General features: G+C 42.3%; 1 protein-coding gene across 2 annotated transcripts in view; it reads right to left on the reverse strand.

Annotated features, from left to right (window-relative positions):
• The window catches only part of KIAA0930 (KIAA0930 ortholog), a 145037-nt gene that overhangs the window by 14121 nt on the left and 103713 nt on the right, over positions 1–27203 (reverse strand). Inside the window, exons 3-7 of one of the 2 annotated variants that reach the window (XM_044995299.1) lie at positions 13026–13130; positions 11611–11688; positions 6976–7077; positions 5338–5478; positions 780–974 (exon numbers count right to left, since the gene is read on the reverse strand). In XM_044995299.1, coding sequence (XP_044851234.1) covers positions 780–974; positions 5338–5478; positions 6976–7077; positions 11611–11688; positions 13026–13130 — 621 coding nt within the window. Of the gene's footprint in view, positions 1–779; positions 975–5337; positions 5479–6975; positions 7078–11610; positions 11689–13025; positions 13134–27203 lie in introns of both variants that reach the window. The other variant, XM_044995292.1, reaches the window with a different exon arrangement.

A 27203-nucleotide genomic window follows, 5' to 3' on the forward strand; every position in this document is an offset into this window, starting at 1 on the left:
CTTCTGGTAGTGTATTCCATCCATAAGCCATCACCGTGTATAGGAAAATACGTCAGTAACTGCCTAGGCTAGGACCTGGCTCTTAAAAATAGTTGTAACACAGTATGGCATCACCCCTACCTGCCAGGCAAAACAGCTTAGCTGAAACTGTGCTTATAACTGAATTATGGGCAGACTGTGATCTCTCTTCTCACATGGAATAGTACCTTACTCCAAGTGAAGGCCCACTGAAGTCACCTGAACTAGCCTCATGCTTAAAAGTTAAGCATGTACTTAAGTGCTTTGCTGGATCGGGGCCCTCATCTCTGCCTTAATAACACACAGGTCCCCGACTAAAAGTCACATTTATGGCAAAATTCCCTGAAAGTTCCTCCTCATTGTGCTGTGTCCTATTAGATTTAGTAGTAATGCATACAATACTTTAAATTACTACAGCACCTTTCAGTAGGGAACCCCCATCTCTTATGGAAATTGCAGTGGGATCTTTTGATTTCTGCACAAAGGAGACATGGCCTCAGTTTTGACTTGTACCACCCTGACTATTGCTTCATTAAAATATCCCTCCAAAACTGTGGAGTAGTCTGATAACTTTCTATATACACTATCTGGTCAAGAGCAATGGGCACAGAAAGCAACCAACCTACTGGCTGTACACAACATGCAGAAGCAAACTTCAGAGTCTACACGTGACTAATCACAGCCTTGGCCCACATGTTGGTTTCTGAAGCAAGGTGCATTAATGTTTATTTAGCCATCCAGTTTTTCCATATACTACTTACTCTCTCATGCACAGGAGATCCTGGGTTCGAATCTTCCTCCGTTCCATATGGAGAAGTGTCTCCGGTTGAAACTCGACTCACTGCCATTTCTGCATGTCCTTTACCTTGGGGCCCCTTCATCCGTACAAACTCCATGTTGCTGTACTTATAAAAGCCGAAGGACATCCTTTGAGCCATCTTAGCTGCAACGCTCACCTTCAATGCAGAGAAAAGGAAAGAAGCATGTAACATGAATTGCTAAACATTAGAGCATACATTTGCTCTACACTATAATTCTATAGAACATTTGTACAGGTGCCTGTCAGTACGTATTTAAGCATCACACAATAACACCAATGCAAAACATTAAGGCCTAAATTTTTGGAACTGTGCATTTTATGCACACACAGTTGTGCAAATCAGGGTTTGGATGCACTTTCAAAATGTTGGTCTAAAATCAAAACAATAAATAGTAGTAGATAATGAACAACACTTAGCTCTTATACAGCATTTTTAATCTGTAGTTCTCAAAGCAGTTTACAAAAGGAGGATGGCATCCCCAGTTTACAGATGGGAAAACTGAGGCAACCGAGCTCAGGCAATTCCCTCACAGTGGATCAGTGGCAAAGATAGGAATAGAACCCAGGTCTTCTGACTCCCAGTCCAGTGTCCTATCCACTAGGCAACACTGCCTAGCAAGAATAAAGAGCTGACTAGTCCAAATAACCAACTAACCTCAACAAAATAGTCTGTCACAAAGGTTAACGTGATACTTTTAAAACAAACACACCAGGCGTCATGGATCAATTCCCAGTTAACAGAGAAAACAGGTTTGAAAAAGGGATAGGTCACAAAACGGTCAAGGATCAGCCTGTTGAAATAAATGGAAATTTATTCTCCAAGTTTTGTGTGTTTCAAAATTCTCAGCAGTTAAAGATAATGGGTCAAATTTATTCCTGATGAAAAATGAGTCACATTAGAGTTATACCAGGTATTAATATGGCCAAGTGAAACCAAGCAGCTTTCAAAAATACAGTCACACTTTCTTCCTTTCCCTCAAGTAGTAGCAAAAAATGACAATGGATCGAAGTTCAGATTTAGAGTCCCCCCCAGTCTGCAACTTCGAGTACTTAACAGATCTAACTAGTCTATTTCAGCTAACATAACAACATGAAATTGCAGGGAAATCAAACACATACATCATTAGCAGTATGCAGGGACATTTCTTAGCTATTATGTATTCGATCAGGGCGGGCAAACTTTTTGGCCTGAGGGCCGCATCGGGTTTCTGAAATTGTATGGAGGGCCAGTTAGGGGAGGCTGTGCCTCCCCAACCAGCCAGGTGTGGCCTGGCCCCTGCCCCCCATCTGACCCCCCCTGCTTCTCGCCTCCTGACGGCATCCCCCGGGACTCCTGCCCCATCCACCCGCCCTGCTCTCTGTCCCCACCCCATCCAACCCCCCCCCCTCCTTCCTGACTGTCCCCCTGGGACCCTGCCCCATCCAACCACACCTTCTCTGTGACCGCCCACAGACCCCCTAACCCAACTGCCCCCTGTCCCTAACTGCCCCCCACCGCTCCATCCAACCCCCCTCTCCTTCCTGACTGCCCTGCCCCCTAAACCCCTATCCCATCCAACCATCCCTGCTCCTTGACCACCCCCACTCACTCCACCCCTAACTGCCCCCTGCTGCCCCATCCAACCCTGCCTCTCCTTCCTGACTGCTCCCCCGGGACCCCTGCTCCCATTCAATGCCCCTGTTCCCCGCCCTCTGACCAGGGCCGGCTCCAGACCCCAGCACGCCAAGTGTGCGCTTGGGGCGGCATTTTGCTGGCAGGGCGGCAGCCGGCTCCGGCGGACCTTCCGCAGGCATGACTGCGGAAGGTCCGCTGGTACCGCGGCTTTGGTGGACCTCCCGCAGGCATGCCAGCGGATGCTCCACTGGAGTCGCGGGACCAGCGGAACCTCCGCAGGCATGTCTGCCAGAGGTCCCCCGGAGCCGCGGGACCAGCGACCGCCAGAGCGCGCCCCGCGGCACGCTGCCCTGCTTGGGGTGGCGGGATTCCTAGAGCCGCCCCTGCCTCTGATCACCCCGACCCCTATCCACACCCCCGGCCCCTAACCACCCCCCGAACTTCCCTGCCCTCTATCCACCCCCCGACCCCTTACCACGCTGCCTGGAGCACCGGTGGCTAGCGGTGCGGCTGCACCAGGACAGGCAGCAGTGCACAGAGCACCGGATTAGGCCCTTGCTTTGCAGCTGCGCTGGCAGTGCAGTGAGCTGAGGCTGCGGGGGAGGGGGAAGAGCAGGGGAGGCAAGCCTCCTGGCCCAGGAGCTCAGGAGCCAGATAGGACAGTCCCACGGGCCGGATGTGGCCCACGGACCATAGTTTGCCCTCCTGTGTATTAGATACACCACACTTTGACTTCCCACTAGACTTTTCCACTCTACTGTGTCTTCTGTGCGGACACACCTTCGGAGTGTACAAAACCATAGCCTCACATGGCATGAGGTATAGGTGGGCTAGAGAAGCAGTCTCCTGAAACTATGTTAATACAGGAGCAAAAACTATTTTTCTTGAGACAAAGGTATTCAGGCCCTCTCTTTTAAGGAGGGTAGGGGAGAAAAGAAAGTCTATGGAGTCAAAATAGAAGAGGTACAGCCCTCCCTGGTCTAACAGGTGAACTGATGCATATATTGCTGGATTCAGAATCAGAATGTATCTCTTTCTCTCTCTCTCGGATCTGAGAATTGGAATTTGCTCTCATTTGGCAGAAATGTATATTTTACAATTCAAATTTCCAACACATAAAGCCTAGCCAATGATTTAATGTCTTCTAGAGTTAGCCTGAGCTTATGGTAGAGAGAGGCAAACCTCCTTAGTTAAGGTCAACTTTTTAGCATGTTTGTCAGAGCTGCCTTCAGTGCTGAGCTCTCTGGGAGGTTCTATTGCTGGCTCTCGCTCTCTCTGGAATTCTACACCAAGTGTATGTGAATTATAAGCCATTACTGTGAATATTTCACATTTCCATAGCAAATTAATACTTCAGTGGCTAAGAAAATTGCAGGAGTCCTTTCAAACCATGTGGACATACAGAATGCACCCGAGAGAGAGAGAGAGAGATACAGTAACTCCTCGCTTAACGTGGTAGTTATGTTCCTGAAAAATGCTACTTTAAGCGAAATGGTAAGTGAATCCAATTTCACCATAAGAATTAATGTAAATGGTGGGGTGGGGGTGGTTAGGTTCCAGGGACCTTTTTTTTGCCAGACAAAAGACTATTTTATTTATACATATACACACATATACATACACACACACGGTATAAGTTTTAAACAAACAATTTAATACTGTACACAGCAATGATGATTGTGAAGCTTGGTTGAGGTTGCGAAGTCAGAGAGTGGGATATTTCCCAGAGAATGCCTTACTGCTAAATTATGAACTAGCACTCGGCTGAGCCCTCAATGGTTAACATGTTGTTAATGCAGCCTCACACTCTACAAGGCAGTACGAATGGAGGCAGGAGACACAGTATGGCCGAGAGACAGAGACACACACCCTGTGTGTGAGATATAGACGTACATTGCCCCTTTAAGTACGCTGACCCCACTCTAAGTACACTGCCTTTTTAAGCAGATCAGCAAGTTGAGACAGCAGCTACTTCCAGCAAGCTCCCTCCATTCTGAGCCCTGTCATGTGCCCGCTCGCTCTGTGGAGATGGGGGGCAGGAGCGGAGGGTGAGGGGGGACACCCTGAGTAAAGCCCCCCCACACAGCAAGCAGGAGGCTCCCAGAAGCAACTCCAAGGCAGAGGGCAGGAGCAGCACAGAGCTGTGGGGGGAGGGACAGCTGAACTGCCAGACAATTGATAGCCTGCTGGGATGCTGCCAAGCTGATAGGGGGGCTGCCGGTCCTCCCTGATTCCAAGCCCCCACCAGCTAGCTGCAACGGGCTGCTCTTTCTGCAAGCAGTGGACAAAGCAGGCAGCTGCCAAACAACGTTATAAGGGAGCATTGTGCAACTTTAAACAAGCATGTTCCCTAATTGATCAGAAACGTAACAATGTTAACCGGGCCGATTTTAAGTGAGGAGTTATTGTATCTATGTAACAAGACACAACAGTGAAAGGTTAAAACCAACAGGTGTAAAAACGCTAAGAGGGTCTTCCCGGCTCTTAGAGGATAACTATAGGTACCTTTGAAAAGAAGAGGATCATACAAAAAGGTGGTATGGCAAAACATTCATGTCATTACAGAACTGGAAAGTTTCTTAGGATTCACACCAGGTTCACTTAGATTTCTTGGGTTCCTACCAATTTTAAATCCCAGTCAAACATCAGGAGGTACAAATCCTGCCTGACTCTTCTGATGACTTCAGTTCACCATGTCTGTGTGAACTAAAACTAGTGGATTTTCGTACAGCTGTTTCTGGTAACTTTCAAAGCCATGAAGACTAGCAGACACTCAGCATAAGTAGCTTTAGAAGACAAAAAGCTGATGGCAGCATAAATAGTATTGAAAACATCATGGAAATTTCACTACCACCACTGCTGCAAAAGAGAGGAAGTGTCTTACCCTGTTGTCATAGACCTTCTTGAGTGCTTCATAACGGATGGATCCCTGGAAGATCACTCCTTGGAAGGTGTTGCTTTTGTCACTGGCCACCAGCTCCACACAGACCATCTCGCCTTCCCCCACAGTCATGTCACTGAACACCTGCCATTGCATCCAAGGAAACCAAACACTTAAAGGAAAAGCTGTAGTGATTAGATCCTTTAGAAATAGCTCGAGTGTGTTCAGGATTCAGGGTTTAACTTCAGCCCATTGTACAGACAGGGGCCACTTGGAAAATTCAGATCTATATCTGTTTCCAATACCCAGAAAGTTTGGGGTGTTAAGTTACAACCCAGGAACTTCTTAATGCCAACTGGCAATGGTGTATGGAGGAGTTACAGAAATCTCATGAGTTTCATGTGTACACTCTAGTTCACCACAGAATGTCATGTGAGGTTTCAAATGAAAGCCGGTGTCACACTGGTCATTAATACTGTTGTGAAAGGTATGTACAGATATTATATAAGGAGTTATGTCTATATACCGAAAATAGGTTTGTAAAGTCTGTATCAAGGGATCAACCACCAGCAAAGATGAAAAACCAGTTTTCCTCCAGATAGGAGGTAAGAAATGTGCATCACTCTGTTGTAACATAAATTAAGTACTGTTAAACACTATGGTTGCCCGTTTACATATGAAGTCAAACATTAAAGGAAAGGAACACACAGGAAAGGAGCACACAGGAAAAAACAAGGCCCAGGTGATTATCCTGTCTATGAGCAAAGAAAATGATCTCTGGAGTATTTCTAGAAGGCAAAGACGATACCCCTTCATCCTGCACCTAGGAAGTAAACAGATAGCATGTTTGCATTCATGAAAACAGGGTCTCAGCCAACCTTGGCTGAAAACTCTGATGAGGACTTTGGATGAGATAAACTGCCTTAGAGAGGTGGATAACCTGTTAGCTAAGTTTAGTCACTAGAAAGCATGTTATGATTTTGTTTTGTATTTATCCATTTGTTTCCAATATTCTTACTCACTATGTCCTGAATCTCTAGTCTTTGATAATAAACGTATTCTTGTTTTCATTGCAAATATATCTCCGTGCTGTAGTGCCAAGCAAAATGCTGGTCTGGAACTGAATTCTACAAGCTGCTGTGTACTGTTCCTTTGGGAACAGCAGGGCTGGTAATTCTGTGAGTGTTGAGTGAATGAGGGGCTGGACACTCCAGGGAACACCCGGAGAGGGCTCGGGTGTTGATGTGTGCCTTTCATTCAACTGCACAGAGGGAGCAAAGCCTGCAGAGGCCTGGAACGTAGTGCTCATGTTGCCAGAGACTGGTGGATTCAGGGAGCTGGTTCACAGCAGGCACAAACAAAGCTGCCTCAACACTAATGGCAGGTGGTGGTAAGGTGCCTCACCAATCTTGGATACCCCTGGGAGTGTCACATAAGATTAATGTTTCTGGAAAAAAATCATGGCTTTGCCCAGCTGGCTGGATCATGGTCAGGAGGCTCCACGAAGACTAATTAAGTAAACTGTTGCCTTGTGGTCCAGGGCAGTGATATAGTGGTGGAAATATATCAAGTTGGACACACAATAGAAAAGGGAGATTACAGGACAAAAATGAGGAAAATTTTCCACTCTAATAGACCCACCTCTTCAAAGTTATCAATCATGAAGAATATGTTAGGGTAGCTGATCTTTGATTCCTCTCCTTTGCTGTCCATTGGGTGTTTGCTTGGAGATGCAAATACTTGCTGGAAGAAATTTTGAAGATGTTATCGAACTTATCTCTTGAATGTATGTACAATTATGAATACTTAAAAATAAACCCTTAGTAAAACATTGCAGAACTGGCCAAAGGTATATTATAGGGGAATTTCACCTTCCTTTAAGCCCGTAGTTCTCAAACTTCTTTGTGTCTGTAGTAGTTTATGCCCCTCCCCACCCCACCCATATGTCTGTGCTGCTGCTGACAGCAGCGCTGCCTTCAGAGCTGGGTGGCCAGCCAGCAGCCATTGCTTTCTGGCCATCCACCTCTGAAGGCAATGCAAAAGTAAGGATGGTAATACTGCGACACCTCTACAATAGGCTTAAGACCCTCTTTTTTTTCCCCCTATAGCTTCTCACACCCCCTCCCCCCACAGAATACATTCCATACCTTCACAGGGGGGCACACTCCCCAGTTTGAGAACCTCTGCTCTAAGCTAGGAGTGCCAAACTCATTTTGCTGAGAGGGCTGAGCTGCATTTCTAATTATAGTCTATGGGCAGGGTATACGTTTAGGACTAAATACTACTCTTAATCCAAAAGGCCACTGGTATCAATGGGAGGTTTGCACAGAGATTAAAGGTAGAATATGGATTAAGTATAAACTAGGGCTGTCAAAAGATTTTTAAAAATCGCAATTAATCAAGCTGCTAAACAATAATAGAATATTATTTATATAAATATTTTGGATTTTTTCCACATTTTCAAATGTATTGAATTCAGTTACAACACAGAATACAAAGTGTACAGTGCTCACTTTATATTTATTTTTATTGTAAATATTTGCACTGTAAAAGTAAAAGAAATAGTATTTTTCAATTCACTTAATACAAGTACTATAGTGCAATCTCTTTATCACGAAAGTTGAACTTACAAATGTAGAATTATGTACAAAAAATAATTGCATTAAAAAATAAAACAATGTAAAACTTGAGAGCCTACAAGTCCACTCAGTCCTACTTCTTGTTCAGCCAATCGCTTAGACAAGTTTGTTTACATTTTCAGGAGATAATGCTGCCCACTTCTTGTTTATATCACCTGAAAGTGAGAACAGGTGTTTGCATGGCACTGTTGTAGCTAGCATTGCGAGATATTTACGTGCCAAGTGTGTTAAAAATTCATATGTCCCTTCATGTTTCAACCACCAATCCAGAGGACATGCATCCATACTGATGATGGGTTCTGCTCGATAACAATCCAAAGCAGTGCAGTGTTCATTTTCATCATCTGAGTCAGATGCCAACAGCAGAAGGTTGATTTTCTTTTTTGGTAGATCGGATTCTGTAGTTTCCTCATTAGAGTGTTGCTCTTTTAAGACTTTTGAAAGCATGCTCCACATCCCATCCCAATCAGATTTTGGAATACACTTCAGATTCTTAAACCCTGGGTCGAGTGGTGTAGCTATCTTTTGAAATCTCACATTGGTACCTTCTTTGCATTTTGCCAAATCTGTCGTGAAAGCATTGTTAAAATGAACAACATGCAGGTTCATCATGTGAGACTGGTATAACATGAAATATATGGCAAAATGTGGGTAAAACACAGAGCAGGAGACGTATAATTATCCCCCAAGGAGTTCAGTCACAAATTTAATAACGCATTATTTTTTTAATAAGCGTCAACAGCATGGAAGCATGTCCTCTGGAATGGTGGCCGAAGCATGAAGGGGCATACAATCGGGCATGTAAATACCTTACGATGCCGGCTAAAAAGTGCCATGCAAACCTCTGTTCTCACTTTCAGGTGATATTGTAAATAAGAAGTGGGCAGCATTATCTTCCATAAATGTAAACAAACTTTTTCTCTTAGTGATTGGCTGAACAAGAAGTAGGACTGAGTGGACTTGTATGCTCTGAAGTTTTACATTGTTTTGTTTTTGAGTGCAGTTATGTGACAAAAAAAATCTACATTTGTAAGTTGTGCTTTCACGATAAAGAGATTGCACTATGGTACTTGTATGAGGTGAATTGAAAAATATTATTTCTTTTGTTTATCATTTCACAATGCAAATATTTGTAATAAAAATAATATAAAGTGATTACTGTACACTTCGTATTCTGTGTTGTAATTTAAATCAATATATTTGAAAATGTAGAAAAACATCCAAAATATTTAATAAATTTCAATTGGTATTCCATTGTTTAATAGTGTGATTAAAACAGTGATTAATCACGATTAATTTTTTTTAGTTAATCATGTGAGTTAACCGCGATTAATTGACAGCCCAGGTATAAATGTTTAGTTATTTATTTTGTAAGTTACTGATTTCAACATCACTTGCTGAGAAAATATGCCCCTCTTTAGGGCTATTACTTTCTCTGCTCCATGTTACACTTTCATCCCCATCCTCCTTTTTCTTCCTCTCGGTGCCTCTCCTCCTTTCTTCCTCTCTGCAGCAACTCCCAATTCTCATCTCCTTTCCCATTTCATCGTTTAAAATGTCCACTAATGAAATAGTTAACGCTGACATTTAAAGTGTCCTCTTTATGCTTTAGAGGTAATGTCCTACTGAGAATAACGGACATAAGGGTGGGGGAAGAGTTCATACTAAAAAACATTGTTTCCAGCTCCCTATTTGCAGGTTCAGAATGCCAACATGGCTTTGGTTTACACTCTGTTCACATCTGGAATGTTATCTTCACAACCATGAGGTTCTGCAGAACACCCACCCACAACATGGGCCACATAAATATATCAAGTGATCTGGATCTGACACCTCTGCTTCAAACCATCAAGCATGGACCATGGCTGGATGTAAGACATTGGACATGGATTATAGGCTTGATCTGGCATAGCAATTCTGAATACAAATTTGTATATACATATTAAAAAAAGTTGCTTCATGTTGACAAATGATATGAAAAATAAACCGAGTTATAGAATTTCTAATGGAAAGGCTAAGATTTCCTCAATATGGCAGCTCTACAGTAATCACTGAGAAGCAGCAAATCTTCCATTTCATAATCCGTAATCCTGTTCAACTATTACCACCCATGGTAGCTAGATTAAAAGATGGTGCCGATATGTCTACACACACTACAATCCCACCTTCATTTACCTGGTGAACATACCCATAAGAAGGCATGCAATGTATATACCTTGATTTTTTTTCATAGCATACCGATAGACTGATATGATATACTACGATCTGATATTAAATGTAGTCTCCAGGACAGAAGTTGAGTTAGCAAGACTTTTGAAACTGTTTTCTTTGAGGAATTTTCATTCCTCCCCCCATCAGTAAGTGAGCCACGGTCATCTTCCCTCTGTGTGTGTGTGTCTGTGTGAGAGTAAGAGAGAGCCTCATATAGAACTTTTCTATAAGAAACAGTTTTTCTTTCTCTCTTCCCGCATCCCAAAGCTATGTCTTTGCCTTGTACAAAATAAGCGAAGCCTACAGCTATGTAAATAGCAAAGGTCACAGAGGTCACTTTTATAGCTGACTGTTCCAGGCTGCCTTCAAAAGGAAAATCCTTGGCAATAAATCTTGTACAGATTTCAACAAGAGACTGTTGGGTATTTTGTTGGTTTTTGTTTTTAAGTAGGAGGATGACTTTATTTAGATTTAAATAAGGTTTTAGACAGGGACAATCAGTCCTGGTCCTTGTCAACTGTTTCCCTAATTCACTAGTTCTCAAACAATTCCCTATTCCCACTTCTGAAAGCAGGGATCCTCCCAGCCCTGATCTCATGCCTTCCCTGCCAAAAGTATCATGGCTGGTTACATGAGAAAGCAAAGGCATTAAAGGAGACAAGCTGGAAATAAATTCACATAGAACTGGAAGGGACCTTGAGAGATCATCTAGTCCAGTCCCCAGCACTCAAGGCAGGACTACGTATTATCTAGACCATTCCTGACAGTTGTTTGTGCAACCTGATCTTAAAAACCTCCATTGATGGAGATTCCACAACCTCCCTAGGCAATTTATTCCAGTGCTGAACTGCTCTGACAGGAAGTTTTTCCTACTGTCCAACCTAAAACGCCCTTGCTGCAATTTAAGCCCATTGTTACTTGTCCTTATTTTATATCTGTGCTGTTGATTTTTGGCCTCTCGGTAGTTTTGACCTTTTAGTAGGATCAAGTCTCTTCTTGCCTGCAGCCCCCAATGCTACAATCTCTCCCAGCTGCCTTTTGGTTCTGTCCTCTTCTGGGTTTGATACCCTGATACTTTTGGGGTGATCTTCAGATCTGATCACAGTTGGATTTACACCAAAGAGAGACACCCAAGAAACAAACATCCTGAGAGGCACTGGGGTGTTTTTTTTTTGCGGGGTGGGGGTGGAGGGTTAAGCCAACCTCAAAAAAACATTCTGAGAATGTAAATGAGCTCTGCTCTGGGATGCAACTATCAGGAAATGTCACTTCATGAACACGGATGGAGGCGTCACCTTTGTGAAGCAGCTCCATAGACCATAACTTGAGACTCGCTGCCCTGGTTTTTATACAGTTGTTAGGGGTGGGGAAGTTTGGGTGCAAAATGTTTGTCCTTGAAGCCTCAACAATAGTGGGATCCGCTCACCTGAGATTTCTTTTTGTGAATATGAATATCCCCTCCATCTGAGCGAGTGCACACAGCACAGGTGACCACGTAGTCCAGCTGAAACAGACGACAGAGTGTCAATTGGTGGTGGAGGTGGGGAAAACAGATGTTCAGAGCTAAGTATCAATGCACAAAACAGAAAACACTCTACATTCATGGTTTTCATCTTTCTGTCTGGCTTCAAAAAAAAACATTTTTGTGTTCCAATTTCCTTTCTGAACACACTGAAACCACTGCTGTTTTATTCATAGCCAAGACACACTTATTCTGACCATTACTTCAATATCTAACAGCTCTGCAAAGACCCTTACTACGGGGTACAATCGACTCCAGATGTGGGTATGGGAATCCCTCTATCACTCTCTTCAGATGTAAGGTTAGGGGTTAGCTGGAGGAGTAGGTGTGCCACATGTAGTATTTAGTTTAAGAGTGAAATGGATGAAAATAGCCTCCCTAGGTATGGAAAAAATGGAAACGTTAATGAAAAAGGGCAACACCCAGGAAATATCCACAGCCATAAAGTTCCCTGCCACGTAATCTGAGAAAACTTGTAACAAACCTTTCCCAGCTGTGTTGATAATCTCAGAATTCTGACTTGCAGTGAAATGGTTCTATTGTATTCCACATACAAAATTAATGGTGAAAATGCTCTCTGAGGAGCAACTTTGGAATTAGTCTTTTTGGCGGAGAAAGGAGGAAAATGAACACAACTCAGTACATGTGCCATAAATGAAAGGTCTCCCATTTTGCGATCATAATCAACAAAATATGGTATGGATCTGGAATGATTGTAATAAAAATAATCAGCCTCCCAAAATCTCCAATATAACCCATGTACTGACTAAACACTCCATGTGTTAATCCAAAAAAACCAAACAACCTATACTACTTTCAGACGTCTCCAATGAGAAATGGCTTACTAAACTTTTGCTGCCAGTAGCTGGCAAGTGGCAACTCCATGGCAAGAGCTCAATGGCTACTGGCAAGAGCTCAAAACGGTTTCTTAGTTGCATCAACATTTCAAATCTTAATGAAGATGTCGCTTTTTAAAAAAAAAAACAGTCTTCTTTTATCACTTGGTAAAGCTCACCTATTTTCCCATTTGGTTACAAACCTCAGCACAGATTCATTGAACATTAGTGGGGATTTATGTTTTTTAGGTCGGAATCATGTAGCCATCGAAATCTAAACAAAACATGACGACTTCATCTGTTCAGTAAGTTAACTCAGACCCAGAGAGACAAAATGAAACACATGGGTTGTTTTTTTCTTTCCTCTAATTGCTTAAATGCCTCAAACTACATTGTAGACCAGAGCTGGTTTTGAAACCCCTATAACCATGAGTAGTCTGTGAGCCTAAAGTGAGCATCAGAAGAGAAAGAGGTTCTTGTAACCTTCTGCAGGATGAGGTTCAGATAGACGCTCTCCTCCCAATCGATGTCTGGGTCACCCAGGCCAGGAAGCTTCTTAGAATCCCTACGGTAAACTTCAACTTCGACCTGCTGATAGAAAACAAGACATCCTGATCATATACGAACACCCATTGGCATGCACACATCTGCACAGTACTTTGAACCTCTGCTTTGAAATTTGCTGCCTTATTTGTCTGCCAGAACCTGGATTTGTTGACCCTCAGGTCACCAGGCAATGCCAGCTCTTCTTGCAGGCTTTTTCTGGGGTTGCAGGTAAGGGATGAATGTAGAATAGGGAATGTGGGAGAGATGATAGTAGCCTGCAATAGCAAGGGACTGGACTAGGTGATCCAGGAGATACACCAAAGTGTTATTTTCTAATACTTTTATAGTTCTGAGAATTTGGAAGGGATTTTAGTTTTGGAAATTGATCTCATTTATTTATTGTACAATAAAGTGTGTGTGTGCCTAGAGTTTTGGCTAGTCATATTTTAACCAAACACATAAAAAAGATACTCACATAAAAGGGATAGGGAATGGCACCATGTAAGTGAAATATGTCAGCAGATTAACACATAATGTAATCTAATGGTGGTTGTTTGGAATGATGGGGGCAGCAGAAAGAAACTTAAATGTAATGCATCTGCTGATAAACCTTCATTCCAATGGATTTGAAAGTGCTTTGTAAGGAATCACTTCACCCACAAGTGAAACACCTTTAGGGTGCACTGTAGCAACTCTGTAGCAATTCTGTATACAACGGACAGGAAGCAAAGAGGAATATTGTAGGCATTTTAAATCACCAGGGAAACTTAGGCAGAATATAATTACACAAACTAGAATTTGGCCAGCACACATCTCTTTATTCATGCAAAAGGTGCTAGGGGATCTTTACTGACCACATTACTTGCAACTGGGTTTTTCATCTCACCCAGAGAGAGAACCTCCAGCACAGCATCACCTATCACCATCTGGAGCAGTTTCAGTACCGACTCTGAAAAAAGGTTATCTACTACATCACTGACACTACTTCCTATACAGTTCCTGGGTTTTCCTTAGAGATTTCCCTCCCAGTACTGACTCTGCTTACCATTAGGGATCTGTCAAGAACACAAGGTAGTCTGAACGCAAACATAAAACAAAACCCACACGAATGAAACTACAGATGACGACAATGAGAACAATGGCCTAGATATGAAGATTAAGTAGTGCACATGTATTATTTATAAAATGACGCCTGTGTTTGGCATGGTACCAATATGTTGAATTTGTAGTGCAGTTGGATCTATCAGATGACATATATTAAAAAAACATCTGATGGGGAACATGACCAATAGACCTGAATACACACCCCACATCCACAGAAAGGCACCCAGATAAACTGCCCAATTTGTGCTGAGCCCACAATACTAGATGCAACAGGCTGTTGACATACATTGTCCACTTATAACTTTAAGACTGAAAACTCCTAGATTTAGGATTTTACTACCAATTTTTGTTAAATTACATTTTTGAGCGGAGTGTGGGGGGAGAGACAAGGAGGCTATTATACTCTCCAACGTGAGAAGTCTTTTTAGCTGACTTCACAACATTAACATGCTTCAAAAAAAACTTAGGTCCTGATCCAGCAATGCAATTAAGCATGTGCTTACGTGACGAAGTGGGACTGTTCTTAATGTTTCCTCTGAATACTGTGTGGGTGCCTCAGTTTCTGGCCGACACTCTGTCTCCTGGCAACTCATGGCCCGGGCCCTTTCCCCCTGCAAGGGGATGCTAAAGGTGTGGAAAAACAAAGAGGTCAGATGACCTCTCGGCCCGGGAAAGGAACTCAGCAGAGAAGCGGGGGGCTGGAGGGGCTTTCAGTTTGGAGCTGGCTGGGGATAGGAAGTGAGTGCAGACGGGGTTGTCTGGCTCGCTGGGCCCCAGAATGGACCCGGCTGAGGGGTCCCGTTCTCTGTACCTACAAGCTCTGTTTTAGACCATGTTCCTGTCATCTAATAAACCTCTGTTTTACTGGCTGGCTAAAAGTCATGTCTAACTGCGAAGTGGAGAAGTGTGTATTAAACTTCAAACCATGTGGGCTTTTTGGAAAGGAGTTACACAAAGTTGAAGGCTACATTCAAGACAAAAGCAAAAAGAAAGTTTGTTCACTCTATGGGAAATGGACTGGGTGGACTGGGTCCGCCTGGGTGGACTCGCTGTGGGAAGCGCATGGAGGGGCATATGCTAAATGCTCCAAGGTCAGACCCAGGAAGGTGAAACCATGTGAGCATCTTGCCCTGGAGACAGTCTGCTCCAAGGGAGAGGAGGCTCCCGAAAGTCCTAATTGGCTTTGTGGGGAGCAGTTCCAGAGCATCGCCCAGAAACTCTGTGGCAGCTTTACTTTAAGCACATGTACAATCAGGGCTTAAAGTAGTCTGAAAAAAGTGTGTATTTGGGGGTCTATCAATCTGGGAGCAGGAACTTTCATAAGACAGTGCTTAAAGTGCATCTCTCAGCGACCCACACCAATTTTCCTCCTCTCCTACACACACTTTAAGCACTATGTGCAGACCCATTGAAGTTAATATGCTTAGCTGAACTGTGGTCTTAAAGCATTACTTTTCCACTAAGTAGCTTCCTGTGTAGCACAGTAGCACTGCATGAATCAGCAACCAGTCAAAAAGTAAAGAGCTGTTTCACAGTCTGTAGGCAAACACACTAGGGTGACTAGATGTCCCGATTTTATAGGAACAGTCCCGACATTTGGGGCTTTGTCTTATATAGGCGCCTATTACCACCCATCCCCTGTCCCGATTTTTCACACTTGCTGTCTGGTCACCCTAAAACACACAGAGATCCATAAACAGCCTAATGGAAGCAATTGTTCTCCAGGACACATCATGCCTTCATCTCACTAGCAGTTTTGCACAAGTAAGATTCAATCTATGTGGTACTTACAGCTTTTGTATCAGATTCAGGAATAATCAATGCGCATTATCTTTTACACATCATGATGCATATAGCTATAAATCAGGACCATGAAGTAACATTACATTTTACTAGTCTTTAATGTATCACAGAGTCAGATACTTCATTTACAAGAACAAAAGAAAGAACTCTTAAAAATTATGGAGATATTTAAGAATAACAAAAACGTGCTCCTAAATGCTGACAGGATACATCAAGCACGACCAAATATGCTTTATGGATATCACTAGATTGGTCTGCATTCCAAACCTGAGCAGAACATTACATCTCCTTTGCTTTTGTCCCTAATTCCTTTGTTTTCTTACATTTTTCTATACATTTCTTGCAAGTAACTTGAAAAAACACTGCTTGAATGTGTTCTCAAAACCAATTGAGCCCAAATATTTGGATCATCACACCTAGGCATGGCATTTGTCCTGTTTTGATCCAGAAAATCCTACTTTTCTAAGGTTTGTCCCCCATCTGGTATTGAGACAAAACCAGACAAGGTTTTGTCTGGTATTGGATGCAGGAGACGGGTGGCTGGGTATTACATTGTGAAGAGCACCCCACCCACTGGGAGGAGATCATACCAGCAGGGGAAGGTTTATGCTGTTCCTGGAAGTACTTGAATGTCCAATATGCTGGGGATGCATGAGTCGCCACCCTAATCACACTGCTTTAATGACTAAGGATACCAATGCTATTGATCAGCTATACAAATAAATTCAAGAGGCAAGAGTCAAGCAAAGTCATAACAAGCAGTTGGAATGTGTTAAAAAAATAAATGAAGAGAAACCTGAAATGTCTTCTAAGGGTTCATAGGCTGGTAATGTTTTTTCTGGAAACAGGAACTGATTTCTATAAAGCTGTAATGTAATTCTTTATAATCAGGTATGGATTAGAATAGACTAGATTAGATAAACAGAGATTTAGGTATGATTTCTCATCTAGATTTTCATTCAAGATGAGACAAAGGATATTGGGTTGTTCGTATCATTCACTCAGCCAGCACATTATCTTTCCTAGCCAGACTCTCCCCATCTCGTCTATAAAACCTAGAGAAGGCTTCATGAAGAGTTTGTACATTAGCTGATATTACATATGCAATAGCAAATAGCAGGTATTCTGGATTCGATGTCTAATTGTATTCTATTGTTGCATCTTAATCAATATAAATAAAAATCATCATGATTTAAAAACATGATTTTTTAAAAAAATCTAAATAATGGCTGACATTTAAATCAGAATTTTTGTTAACATGTTTCTAGTTCTTTACTTTCTTCCTATTTTATACTCATCAATTGCTAACGAGGATGTTTTCCACCTGTTTTTTCAATTAATTTCCTAATTGTTAGAAGAATTTCAGATTTTACATACAGATTTTTGCTACTAAAAATTTCACACTTAAATGCTCATTTATGCTGAAAAAGACAAGCTCAGAGCCTCTCTGACATCCTTACTGATAGAACAACACAAACTGAAACAAAAGTTGAAGAGTAAATCACTCACACCCTATTTACAACCAACACCACCTTCTGATATATTGAGCTTCCACAGGTCAAAGAAGGAGAAACACTTTGACCAGGTGATACTCCAGCAGGATCTGCAGTTCTCAGTCAATGGGTCTTAAGCTACTAAATAACTTTTCAAATGCTGCTAATCCCAAACTTTGGTGCCTAAATATGGATTTAGAAGTCTACATTAGGGTCTACTTTTTGGTCTGTGTATGAAATAGTTCACAATATCTTTAATGTACTGACCACCTACATACATTTTCATTCCCAACACCAAAGCAATTTTCTTTTAAAATGACAAAGACTATGAGAAAAGGTTTTAATTAAAAATAACAATTGCCGTGCAGGATGCATCTGTTATTGGGTGTTAAGCTATTATAGCTGTTAAACCAAATGTAGTACAGTTGCCCTTCATTCACTATTAAGAAAGAATAGTGGTCTGCAAGACAAAGGCACACCAAAAGCCACTCAGGATTTCCAATAACTTGGAAGGGGGAGGGCGGGTTGTTGAGTATTGTTTTGGGGGTTGTGTGTGCGCGCACACGAAAAGAGACACTTCCTGGACAAGCCAGCTAAAAGGGGCTTGGGGAAGTAAGCAATGACATCATCTCCTGTTATTTTTCGTTCATCCTGTGTTCAGGGAAACAGGACTTTGCACATTCTTTATAAATAAATAAGTTTGCATCAAAGTTTGCATCATTTTCTCCTCCCAGTGGAAACAACCCACAGGGCCCCAAACTTTGACTAGCGTCTAAGGCCAAAAAGGTTAAAAATGCAAATGCTTATGCACATGCTTAACTTTAGCCACCAGTAATCCTACTGGAGTCAATAGGACCATCCATGTTAGTAAAGCTATGTAGATGCTTAAGTGTTTGAAGGATTAGGGCTTCCATTTTCTTTCTTTTTTTCCTTTGCTTATAGCAGTTCTGTAAAATTCAAATACCAGTATCACTACCCACAATGGCATTAAAAGGAAATGGGAGCATTTATAATTTGGCTGATTATATATTTCAAAATAAAGTTGCAATAGCACAAATTTTCAAAATTATTTTACAAAGCACCAAGCTGATTTATATCACTCGTTTTTAAAAAAGTGATTTAGTTGCCTTGATTTAGATCATTCCACCATGATTTGAACAGTTTATCACGTCTTTCAGCAGGTATCAGGACTAAACGAGTCGATAAGTTGAGTAGGGCCAGCCTGGGCCCAGGTTAGAAGCCTTGGGAGGGCATTTTGTGTGAGGAAATGCTTGAGAGGATTTATTCATGGAGATTCCCCTCTATCATCCTCAGGGTGGTGAGGTGAAAAAGGGCTGTGGGACACAGAAAAGCTGTCTCCAAAACTTGTGGGACCACAGGATGTGTGTGGAGACCCTGCAATGGCTCCGGTGCACTCCTCACCACACAGCAGCATGGCTGCATTGAGACTGCTCCGGTAGGAATTCCCCCTGTCATAATAGCACATCATAAATAGCATGAGATCATATGATTAAAAGATGGTATCATAACTAATATGCACCGGGGTGCTGAATTAAGATTACACAGGCATTTCCTAACTTTTGAGTGTCTGACTTTGCAGCCTCAATAACACTCTTAATATATGTTTTGTATGAGTGTATAATTTCCTAGGTTTATAAAAGAGCAAACAAATTGCATCATGTGGCATCATATTGACACCTACATATCAACAGGGTTGGAAACTTTAGATCCAACCCACAGACTTCTGTCACTTCAGCTAACAGAGAAACTGATGGCAGTAGTAGATTATCATGCAGAACAGCACTAGAGGGGGATGAGAGAGACACTTTGCCAATGGGTTTCACAGGTATTTGCTGACAGCAGAGGAATGGTGAGACTCAAACCTTGTGTTCCATTCCAGACTCTGGAAAGGTGCCTGGTTTAATGGGCACCAACTCTTTTGTCCATTTCCCCCACACTTGACTCCTTCTGCCCCTTCCTCTCCAGCCTGTCCTTGTCTCAAATCTTGGTTCCTTGTCCCAGTCCCATTCTCCTCACCTAGCCAATCCCAGTTTCTACTCCTCAGGCTTCTCATCCCAATCCCAGTCCCCCCATTAGGACTTCCCGGCCCAGGCCCAATTTCCCCCCACCAGTTCTAGTCTCCTTGCCCCATCATTCCCAATTTACCCCCATCCCCAGGTCCTTCTCCCATTTGTCTCCCCCACTCAGGCTCCAGTTGCCACCCACCTCACCCATGTTCTCCATCCCCCAGCCCCGTCCCCCAGCTCCCAGTCTCTCCCTCAAGCGCCTTTCTCCATTCTCTTTGCCCAGTCAGTCCCAGATCTCCCCTGATCCTCAGCTCCTTGTCACCACCCCCTCTCCTCCTTTCCCGCACCCCACTGTTTCCTCCCTGCCCAGATAAGTCGACTCCCCACACCCACTGGCTCCAAGTCTTCCCCTCCATCTTTCTCTCTTTCTAGATCCCTATCTCCTTGACCAACCCAGTCTTGTCAATCCTCTCAATTTCCACTTTCCATTACCTCTACCCCACAGCACCCTGTCCCTATCTACTCCCTCAACTCTCACAAGTCCAGCTCTTGCCCCTTCTGCATTCAAATCATCCAGATTCTGCCTCCACACTACCTGGGCATCAGCAGGGAGGGCACTGAGAGCACAGAAGAGACAGTTCTGGTGTCCAGCCCCAAAGCACAGAACCCCAGAACTGTAGTTGCAGGGAAAGTTCAGTCCCCTGCTGGAGAATCCTTAATGCAGACAGAGCCTTTGGGGAATTTAGCTGCAAAAACCTAAGAAAGTCTTAACTGAGAATGTGTGAACTACGATTCTTCAAAAGGTTTATGACTTGTTTAATTTGATTGGACTTACACAGGGATGGCAAAAGGCACATCTCACACATAAAAGCCATTACACTGCCAAAGTTGAAGTCTGTGCCAAAGTATGGGCTGGTCAGGGATTTTCATAAAAAGGTCACCAGATTTTAATATGGGCAAAACAATGTATTTTTCTCTAGTCTCACTCTCAGAATAGATTCAGCCCTAGACAGACACTCCACATGGCAAATTTCAGCTCAAATTGTTGAAGTTTGGTAAAGTGAAAATTAACTTAAAACAGTATCTTATAATGGGAAATGTCCAGCAACCTTAACAATAAAAGGTGGCACTACCAGCCCTCCCTACAATATATATCCAGACTGAAATTACAAAGGGTGTTTATCAGAACACCATTCTATAGAAACAGCAAAAAACCAACAACTTATATGTGATATGGGTTTTTATTTAGAAAGTACCTGATATTTTAATTTTCACTGGAGTTAGTGCTGCAGAATTAGACACAAAACCCAGACAAAAGTAAAAACCCACTCCCCCTTGTCACATACACTCAATCATTTACAATCTGCACCTGATGCCCCTGGAATGCAGACTGGAGCCCACATACAAGAAGGCACAGTTCTCAGTAGCTATGGCAACTAGACTCTTGGCTCTAAAGCCCTAACAAAGCCTCCAGCGATGATGCAATTGTGAACTGGCTTGTGTGATGGGCAAAGTTCAGTCATTAATAACAACAAAACCAAAATCAAATTAGTTTAATGTCTATGGATATTAATTACCTAAAGTTTTTTCTTTTTGCAATAATAAAGCTGACATAGAACAATAAAACTGCAGCCAACTAAAAATTGTCTGTAGGGTAGCTTGTTTTCCCAGGATTTTCCATGCTCTGATAAACCAAAATGGCAAAAAGCTAACCCTGTGGTGTATCTCCAGCATGGTGCAGTGGCTCCTTCAAGAATCCCAACAGGGGAATGAATGAACGAGAGCTGTGGTTCTCAGCTGGAACTGCCCTGGGAACCCCTCCTCACCCCCCATTTGACATTAAGGAAAGGACAGGGTGTCCATGACCCTCCTGCGAGAACCCATGCATGAGAGTCCCAAGAGAAAGGACATAGTTATCTCTGCTCCTGCAAAACTCTTAAATGTGTGCTTAACTTTAACATTTACTTCAGTGAGATTACATATAACGTGTTTGAAGTTAAGCACATGTGTCAACGTTTGTGGGATCAGGACCTTAGACCACGATGGCGTATCCTTTCACCTTTCCAATATGAGAATTGGAAAGTGGATAAGGAACTGGTTAAAGGGGAGACTACAGTGGATCATAATGAAAGGTGAACAGGCTGAAGCCCCTCTTCCGTCCACACACACTACAGAGAGAGTCTTTGATGATGCTTTAAAGATATTCATCTCATATACACCCTTCCCAGCCTAGTCAGGGGAATGGTACTCAGAGATGACCACCAGAAAAGAGGCTTGTTGCATTAAAAAAAAAAACCAACACAAGAATAACCCACTCTCCTTTGACCCGTTTGTTCCTCACTAGGAGATCAATCTTACTCAGTGCCATCCACAGAGATTAAAAGTGTTCAACATCTTGCAAGAGCAGGCACTACACATATCTTTCTTACCTCTAGGGACCTGACCAGTTCTGATTTACTTTGACAATGATGTATACTTTTAAACAAACAGCTAAACCTAGGGTAAAGCATTCCTACAATTGCTGCTCTCCTTCTCCTCCCACATGTCCTCTGCAACCCACCTCCACAAAAAAAATCCCCCGCAACGACTCCAGCATTGTGAGGAGAAATGGCTTCCCCAGTACAAAAGGTCCAGTAGATCTGCAGACCACAGTCCAATATCCCAAGTCACTACCTAGTGTGTTGGTAGTTTCCATGGTCACAGAAGGGTAAATCACAACTGGAACTACAGATGTACCTCTAAAAACAGACAGTGTATGGAGATGTCCCTGTTCCTTCTCTTGTATACATGTATAAAATATTCAGTGGGGCCTACTTATGGAGTAAGGTGATACTGAGCATATTTATAAGCATCAGAGTCTGGGCCTATATATGATGCTTAATGGGCCAATTACTGTGTTACAGAACTGAGAAATGCTCAAGAGAAATGCTTGTAACAATAATAGGAAAGAGTCAAGCCCAACTTTCCAGTGGCAAGAGATATCTCACATGCATGCGAGACCACCACATAACCAAGTTGCTCAGGGGTTAGACCAGCATCTTGTGGAACTGATGTTGCCTTTTCTAGGTAATGCATTCTTTTATGGCTCTTTTAAAACCATGCCCCCTTTTCCAACAGTACCCTATGGAGTGTGGGTTTCAGCGGGATTAGGGTAGCATTTTTTGTTTTTTATTGTAGCAGATCTTTTTGCCCATCTTAACCCACACAGATTTATGTAGAAATAAACAACATGACCTATAATTATTTGTATGGCAGCAGTATACAAGCAGCAATGTCAAGGCATCCAAAAACAACAGAAGTTTGGAGAGTGGAAAAAATAATGTTGAGTCAGACCTTTACCAGATATAAAGCAGAATTCATGGATTCAGAGATTCCAAATCCAGAAGGGACCACTCTGATCATCTAATCTGACCTCCTGTCTAACACAGGCCACAGAACTTCTCCCAAAATAATTCCTAGAGCAGATCTTTTAGAAAAATATGCAATTTTTATTTTAAAATCATCAGTATGGAGAACCCATCACAACCCTAGATAAATTGTTCTGGTGGTTAATTATGCCCACTGTTAAAAATTTACACCTTATTTCCAGTCCGACTTTGTCTAGTCAAATTCCAAGCATTGGATCATAGTATATAGATTGAAGAGCCTGTTATTAAATATTTGTTCCCCATTTAGGTACTTAAGGACTAATCAAGCAAAGATTTTTAATGAAACTGTAAACTCAGGGATCACACTCTATGATGGCAGAATTGCTAATATAGTCCCTATTTTTAAGAAAGGCGGGAAAAAGTGATCCGGGAAACTACCGGCCTGTTAGTTTGACCTCAATTGTATGCAAGGTCTTGGAACACATTTTGAAAGAAAAAGTAGTTAAGGACAGAGGTAATTGGGATAAAATACAACATGGTTCTACAAAAGATAGATCATGCCAGACCAACCTGATCTCCTTCTTTGAGAAAATAACTGATTTTTTAGACAAAGGAAATGCAGTAGATCTAATCTACCTAGATTTCAGTAAGGCATTTGATACAGTTCTACATGGGAAATTATTAGTGAAATTGGAGATGATGGGGATTAATATGAGAATTGGAAGGTGGATAAGGAACTGGTTAAAGGGGAGACTACAGTGGATCATAATGAAAGGTGAACTGTCAGGCTGAAGGGAGTTTACTAGTGGAGTTCCTCAGGGATCTGTCTTGGGACCAACCTTATTTAACATTTTCATTAATAACATTGGCACAAAGTAGGAGTGTGCTAATAAAATTTGCAGATGACACAAAGTTGGAAGGTATTGCCAATATGGAGGAGGACTGGAATATCATACAAGCTGATCTGGACGACTTTGAAATCTGGAATAATAGAAATGGGATTAATTAATAATGCAAAGTACAAGATCATGCATTTAAGGACTAACAACAAGAATTTTTGTTATAAGATGGGGACATATCAGTTGGAAGCAACAGAGGAGGAAAAAGACCTGAGTGTATTGGTTGATAACAGGATGACTATGAGCTGCCAATATAATGCAGCCATAAAAAACCCTAATGCAGTCCTAGGATGCATCAGGTGAGGTATTTTCAGTAGAGACAGGGAAGTGTTAGTACCATTATACAGGGCACTGGTGAGACCTCATCTGGAATACTGTGTCACATTTTTTTAAAAGAGGAATCAAACTGGAACTGGGGCAGAGAAGGGCTACTAGGATGATCAAATCTAGGATGTGACAAATCTAAAACCACTACTACATCTTTTACTTTTGCTTTTACCATTTGTGTTAACTAGGGACGAAATCCTGTCTATGATTTCCACTAATGTGAATGACAAAAACTCATTGACTGCAATGGGGCCAGGACGTCAGCCCAAGAATTTCTAACTATGTGCAAGTAGATTGTGATATCCACAGGGCTACGACATTGGATGCATAACTGATTGGTTATTCTACGTTTACCTAGATAAAATGATATATAGAGAAAAAAGACGTTTCTCTTTCTAATTTCTTAATAAGGATAATTGTACATAACCTTAACAAAAATACAAAGAAAGATTCACTGTATAGAGCCTTTTCTTTGGGGCCAGCTGGAGTAATTTGCCAGATTTATAATGCTATCTGAAGTCATATCATTGAAAGTCACTGACCTTGTAGGATTTAGTAGTCTTCATACTGAAAGAAATATATAAAGTGACAGTAATGATTACGAATAAGGTAGGGAATGATGAGGAAGAGAGAATGAAAGCATCTGATTGTATAAAACATTTATGCTTTGGCACTGGGGGAAGGTTGAATTGTAAAAAAAAAATCATTGTCTACTTTGTTGTCACTTAATCAGATGTACAATGATGAAATTAGCATGGTGGGGAAAGAAAGAAAAGTGTTCTGTCAGAAGAACATTTTGACAGTGCAGCTGTATAATGAGCAGGACTATTACGCTTTATTTCTGTGGTTTGATGGTTTATTATCTGAGGAGGTTAACAGGCAGCATCTATTCCACCATCTATAATAAAGTACAATGTGGCTTCCAGTCACTTAAGCTTACTTCATATTTAGGAGAAACACTTAGCCGTCTGCAGAAGCTGAGAGAAGTGTTTACATTTTCTAGTTTATTTAGGAGATTAAAACCCCCAAAATTTACTAGTTTTTTTATGTCACATGTTAGTACCAATAAATAGGAGTTAACCCTAAAAGTAATCTTGATTTGTATACAATGTACTGCATGAGAACTTCCCCTCCTAACCTGGCTAATAGCTTTCTAGAGAAGACGGTATCCATATCTGAGGGTAACAGGGCTGTGACTGATTATAGAAAGGGTTCTCCATGTAAACTTGTTGAACACTGGGGTCCAGATTGCAGAGCTGAACTGCTTTAAAAGCCAGAAATTAGAAAAAGGGAGGGAAAAAAGAAGACATTTGGTCATTTTCTGTAAAAGAAGGTCTGTTACTCTACAGCATATTTGCTAGTGCTTTGTCCACTCCACCTTTAAATGACCTAAGTGATGAGATTTTCACTATTTCCCTTGGGAAACTACTCCATAGTCAAAGGTCTCAGTATTTAGAAACACTGTCTGATATTCAGCCTAAATCTTCCATTGTTTCATTTTATCTCATTGCTTTTAGTTGCACCGGCCCTGGCTACAAGGCAGTGTAAGGATGTTTCGCACCCTAGGCGAAACTTCCACCTTGCACCCTCCCCCCGCGTGCCCCCACCCTGAGGTATCCCCTTGCCCTGTGGCAGCTCCCCCCCTCCGCCCTGAGGTGCCCCCATCCCGTGGCAGCTCCCTACCCCCCACCCTCCGCCTAAATGCCGGCGGTGACCGGGGCGGCTGAAGATCCGGCTGCCACGGTCGCTGCCGAAGGAAATGGTGCTTCCCAAATCCTAGTGCCCTAGGCAACCGCCTAGGTTGCCTAAATGGTTGCACCAGCCCTGCTTGTAGTGCTCTCTCTCCTCGGTGTTTGCACCCCTCAATACTGGTAGACATACTGTAATCTCTTAGTTATAGTCCTAAATTAACACTGTTCTTTTAATACAACCATATATATCAGTCTCAATCATTTCAGTTTCTCTCTGCTGAATCTGCTCAGTTGCAGTCAAAATTCAAAAGAACAGACGAAAATCAGCCTTCACTCAATCTCTTTTCCGCTTCACTTATTTCCTTTTGATATTTAGTTTCTTGCCCAATTATTCCCACTACTCATGGGGACAGCAGTACTGCTATAATTTCTTATAAGGCAATCCTTTTCCTGTCATTTATTGATCCAGTAGCAGGTGATAGTTCAATGGTGCAAGACTAAAATGTAGAATTCGAGCAGTCTACCTTTTAGCAGTCTCTCTTGTCTGGGGAGCTGAGACCCTGAAACTCCAAGTTAATTACTTTGGTTGCCATCCCAACCCCCTTCCAGAAAGGTTTGAGCAATCACTACAAATCTCACATTGACTTAGATCTGTAAGTATCCCAGTTTCCCGAGCTCTTGAACCTTTAAAAAATAAAATCAGACAGGTCCCACTTTGTATTTATCTAGGACACTCTGGTTTTCTTCTCCAGACCTGAGGTAGAGCTCTGAAGCCCAAAAGCTTGTCCCTTCCACCAACAGAAGTTGGTCCATAAAAATTAAATTAAAAAAAAAAATCTCACCCACCTTGTCCCGCTCTCTAAAATCAGTGTTTGAACTATTACCATTTCTGAACTTAAATGTAAACTTTAGAGACAAACCTAATTTATCTCTAGTGAGACAAAAGAAGAGGGGAGGCCAATCTATCTCACCAATGCACTGATGGGAAACATTTTACACATCCCTTCTCAAAGCCAGTGAATTTTCACTTAGGCCTGGTCTACACTACGTGGTTAGGTCAAATTTTAGCCGTGTTAGGTCGAATTTATAAGCAATGCGTCTACACAACCAACCCAGTTCCATCAACCTAAAGGGCTCTTAAAATTGATTGCTGTACTCCTCCCCAGCCAGGGGAGTAGCACTAAAGTCGACCTTGCTGGGTTGAATTAGTGCAGACGCAATTCGGCGTTATTGGCCTCCAGGAGCTATCCCAGAGTGCTCCATTGTGATCACTCTGGACAGCACTTTCAACTCCGATGCACTAGCCAGGTACACAGGAAAAGCACCGGGAACTTTTGAATTTCATTTCCTGTTTGGTCAGCGTGGTGAGATCAGCAGCAGAGGTGACCATGCGGTCCCCCCAG

This window comes from Mauremys mutica, chromosome 1, assembly GCF_020497125.1.
Source record: "Mauremys mutica isolate MM-2020 ecotype Southern chromosome 1, ASM2049712v1, whole genome shotgun sequence".
In the NCBI taxonomy this organism is placed as follows: Eukaryota; Metazoa; Chordata; order Testudines; family Geoemydidae; genus Mauremys; species Mauremys mutica.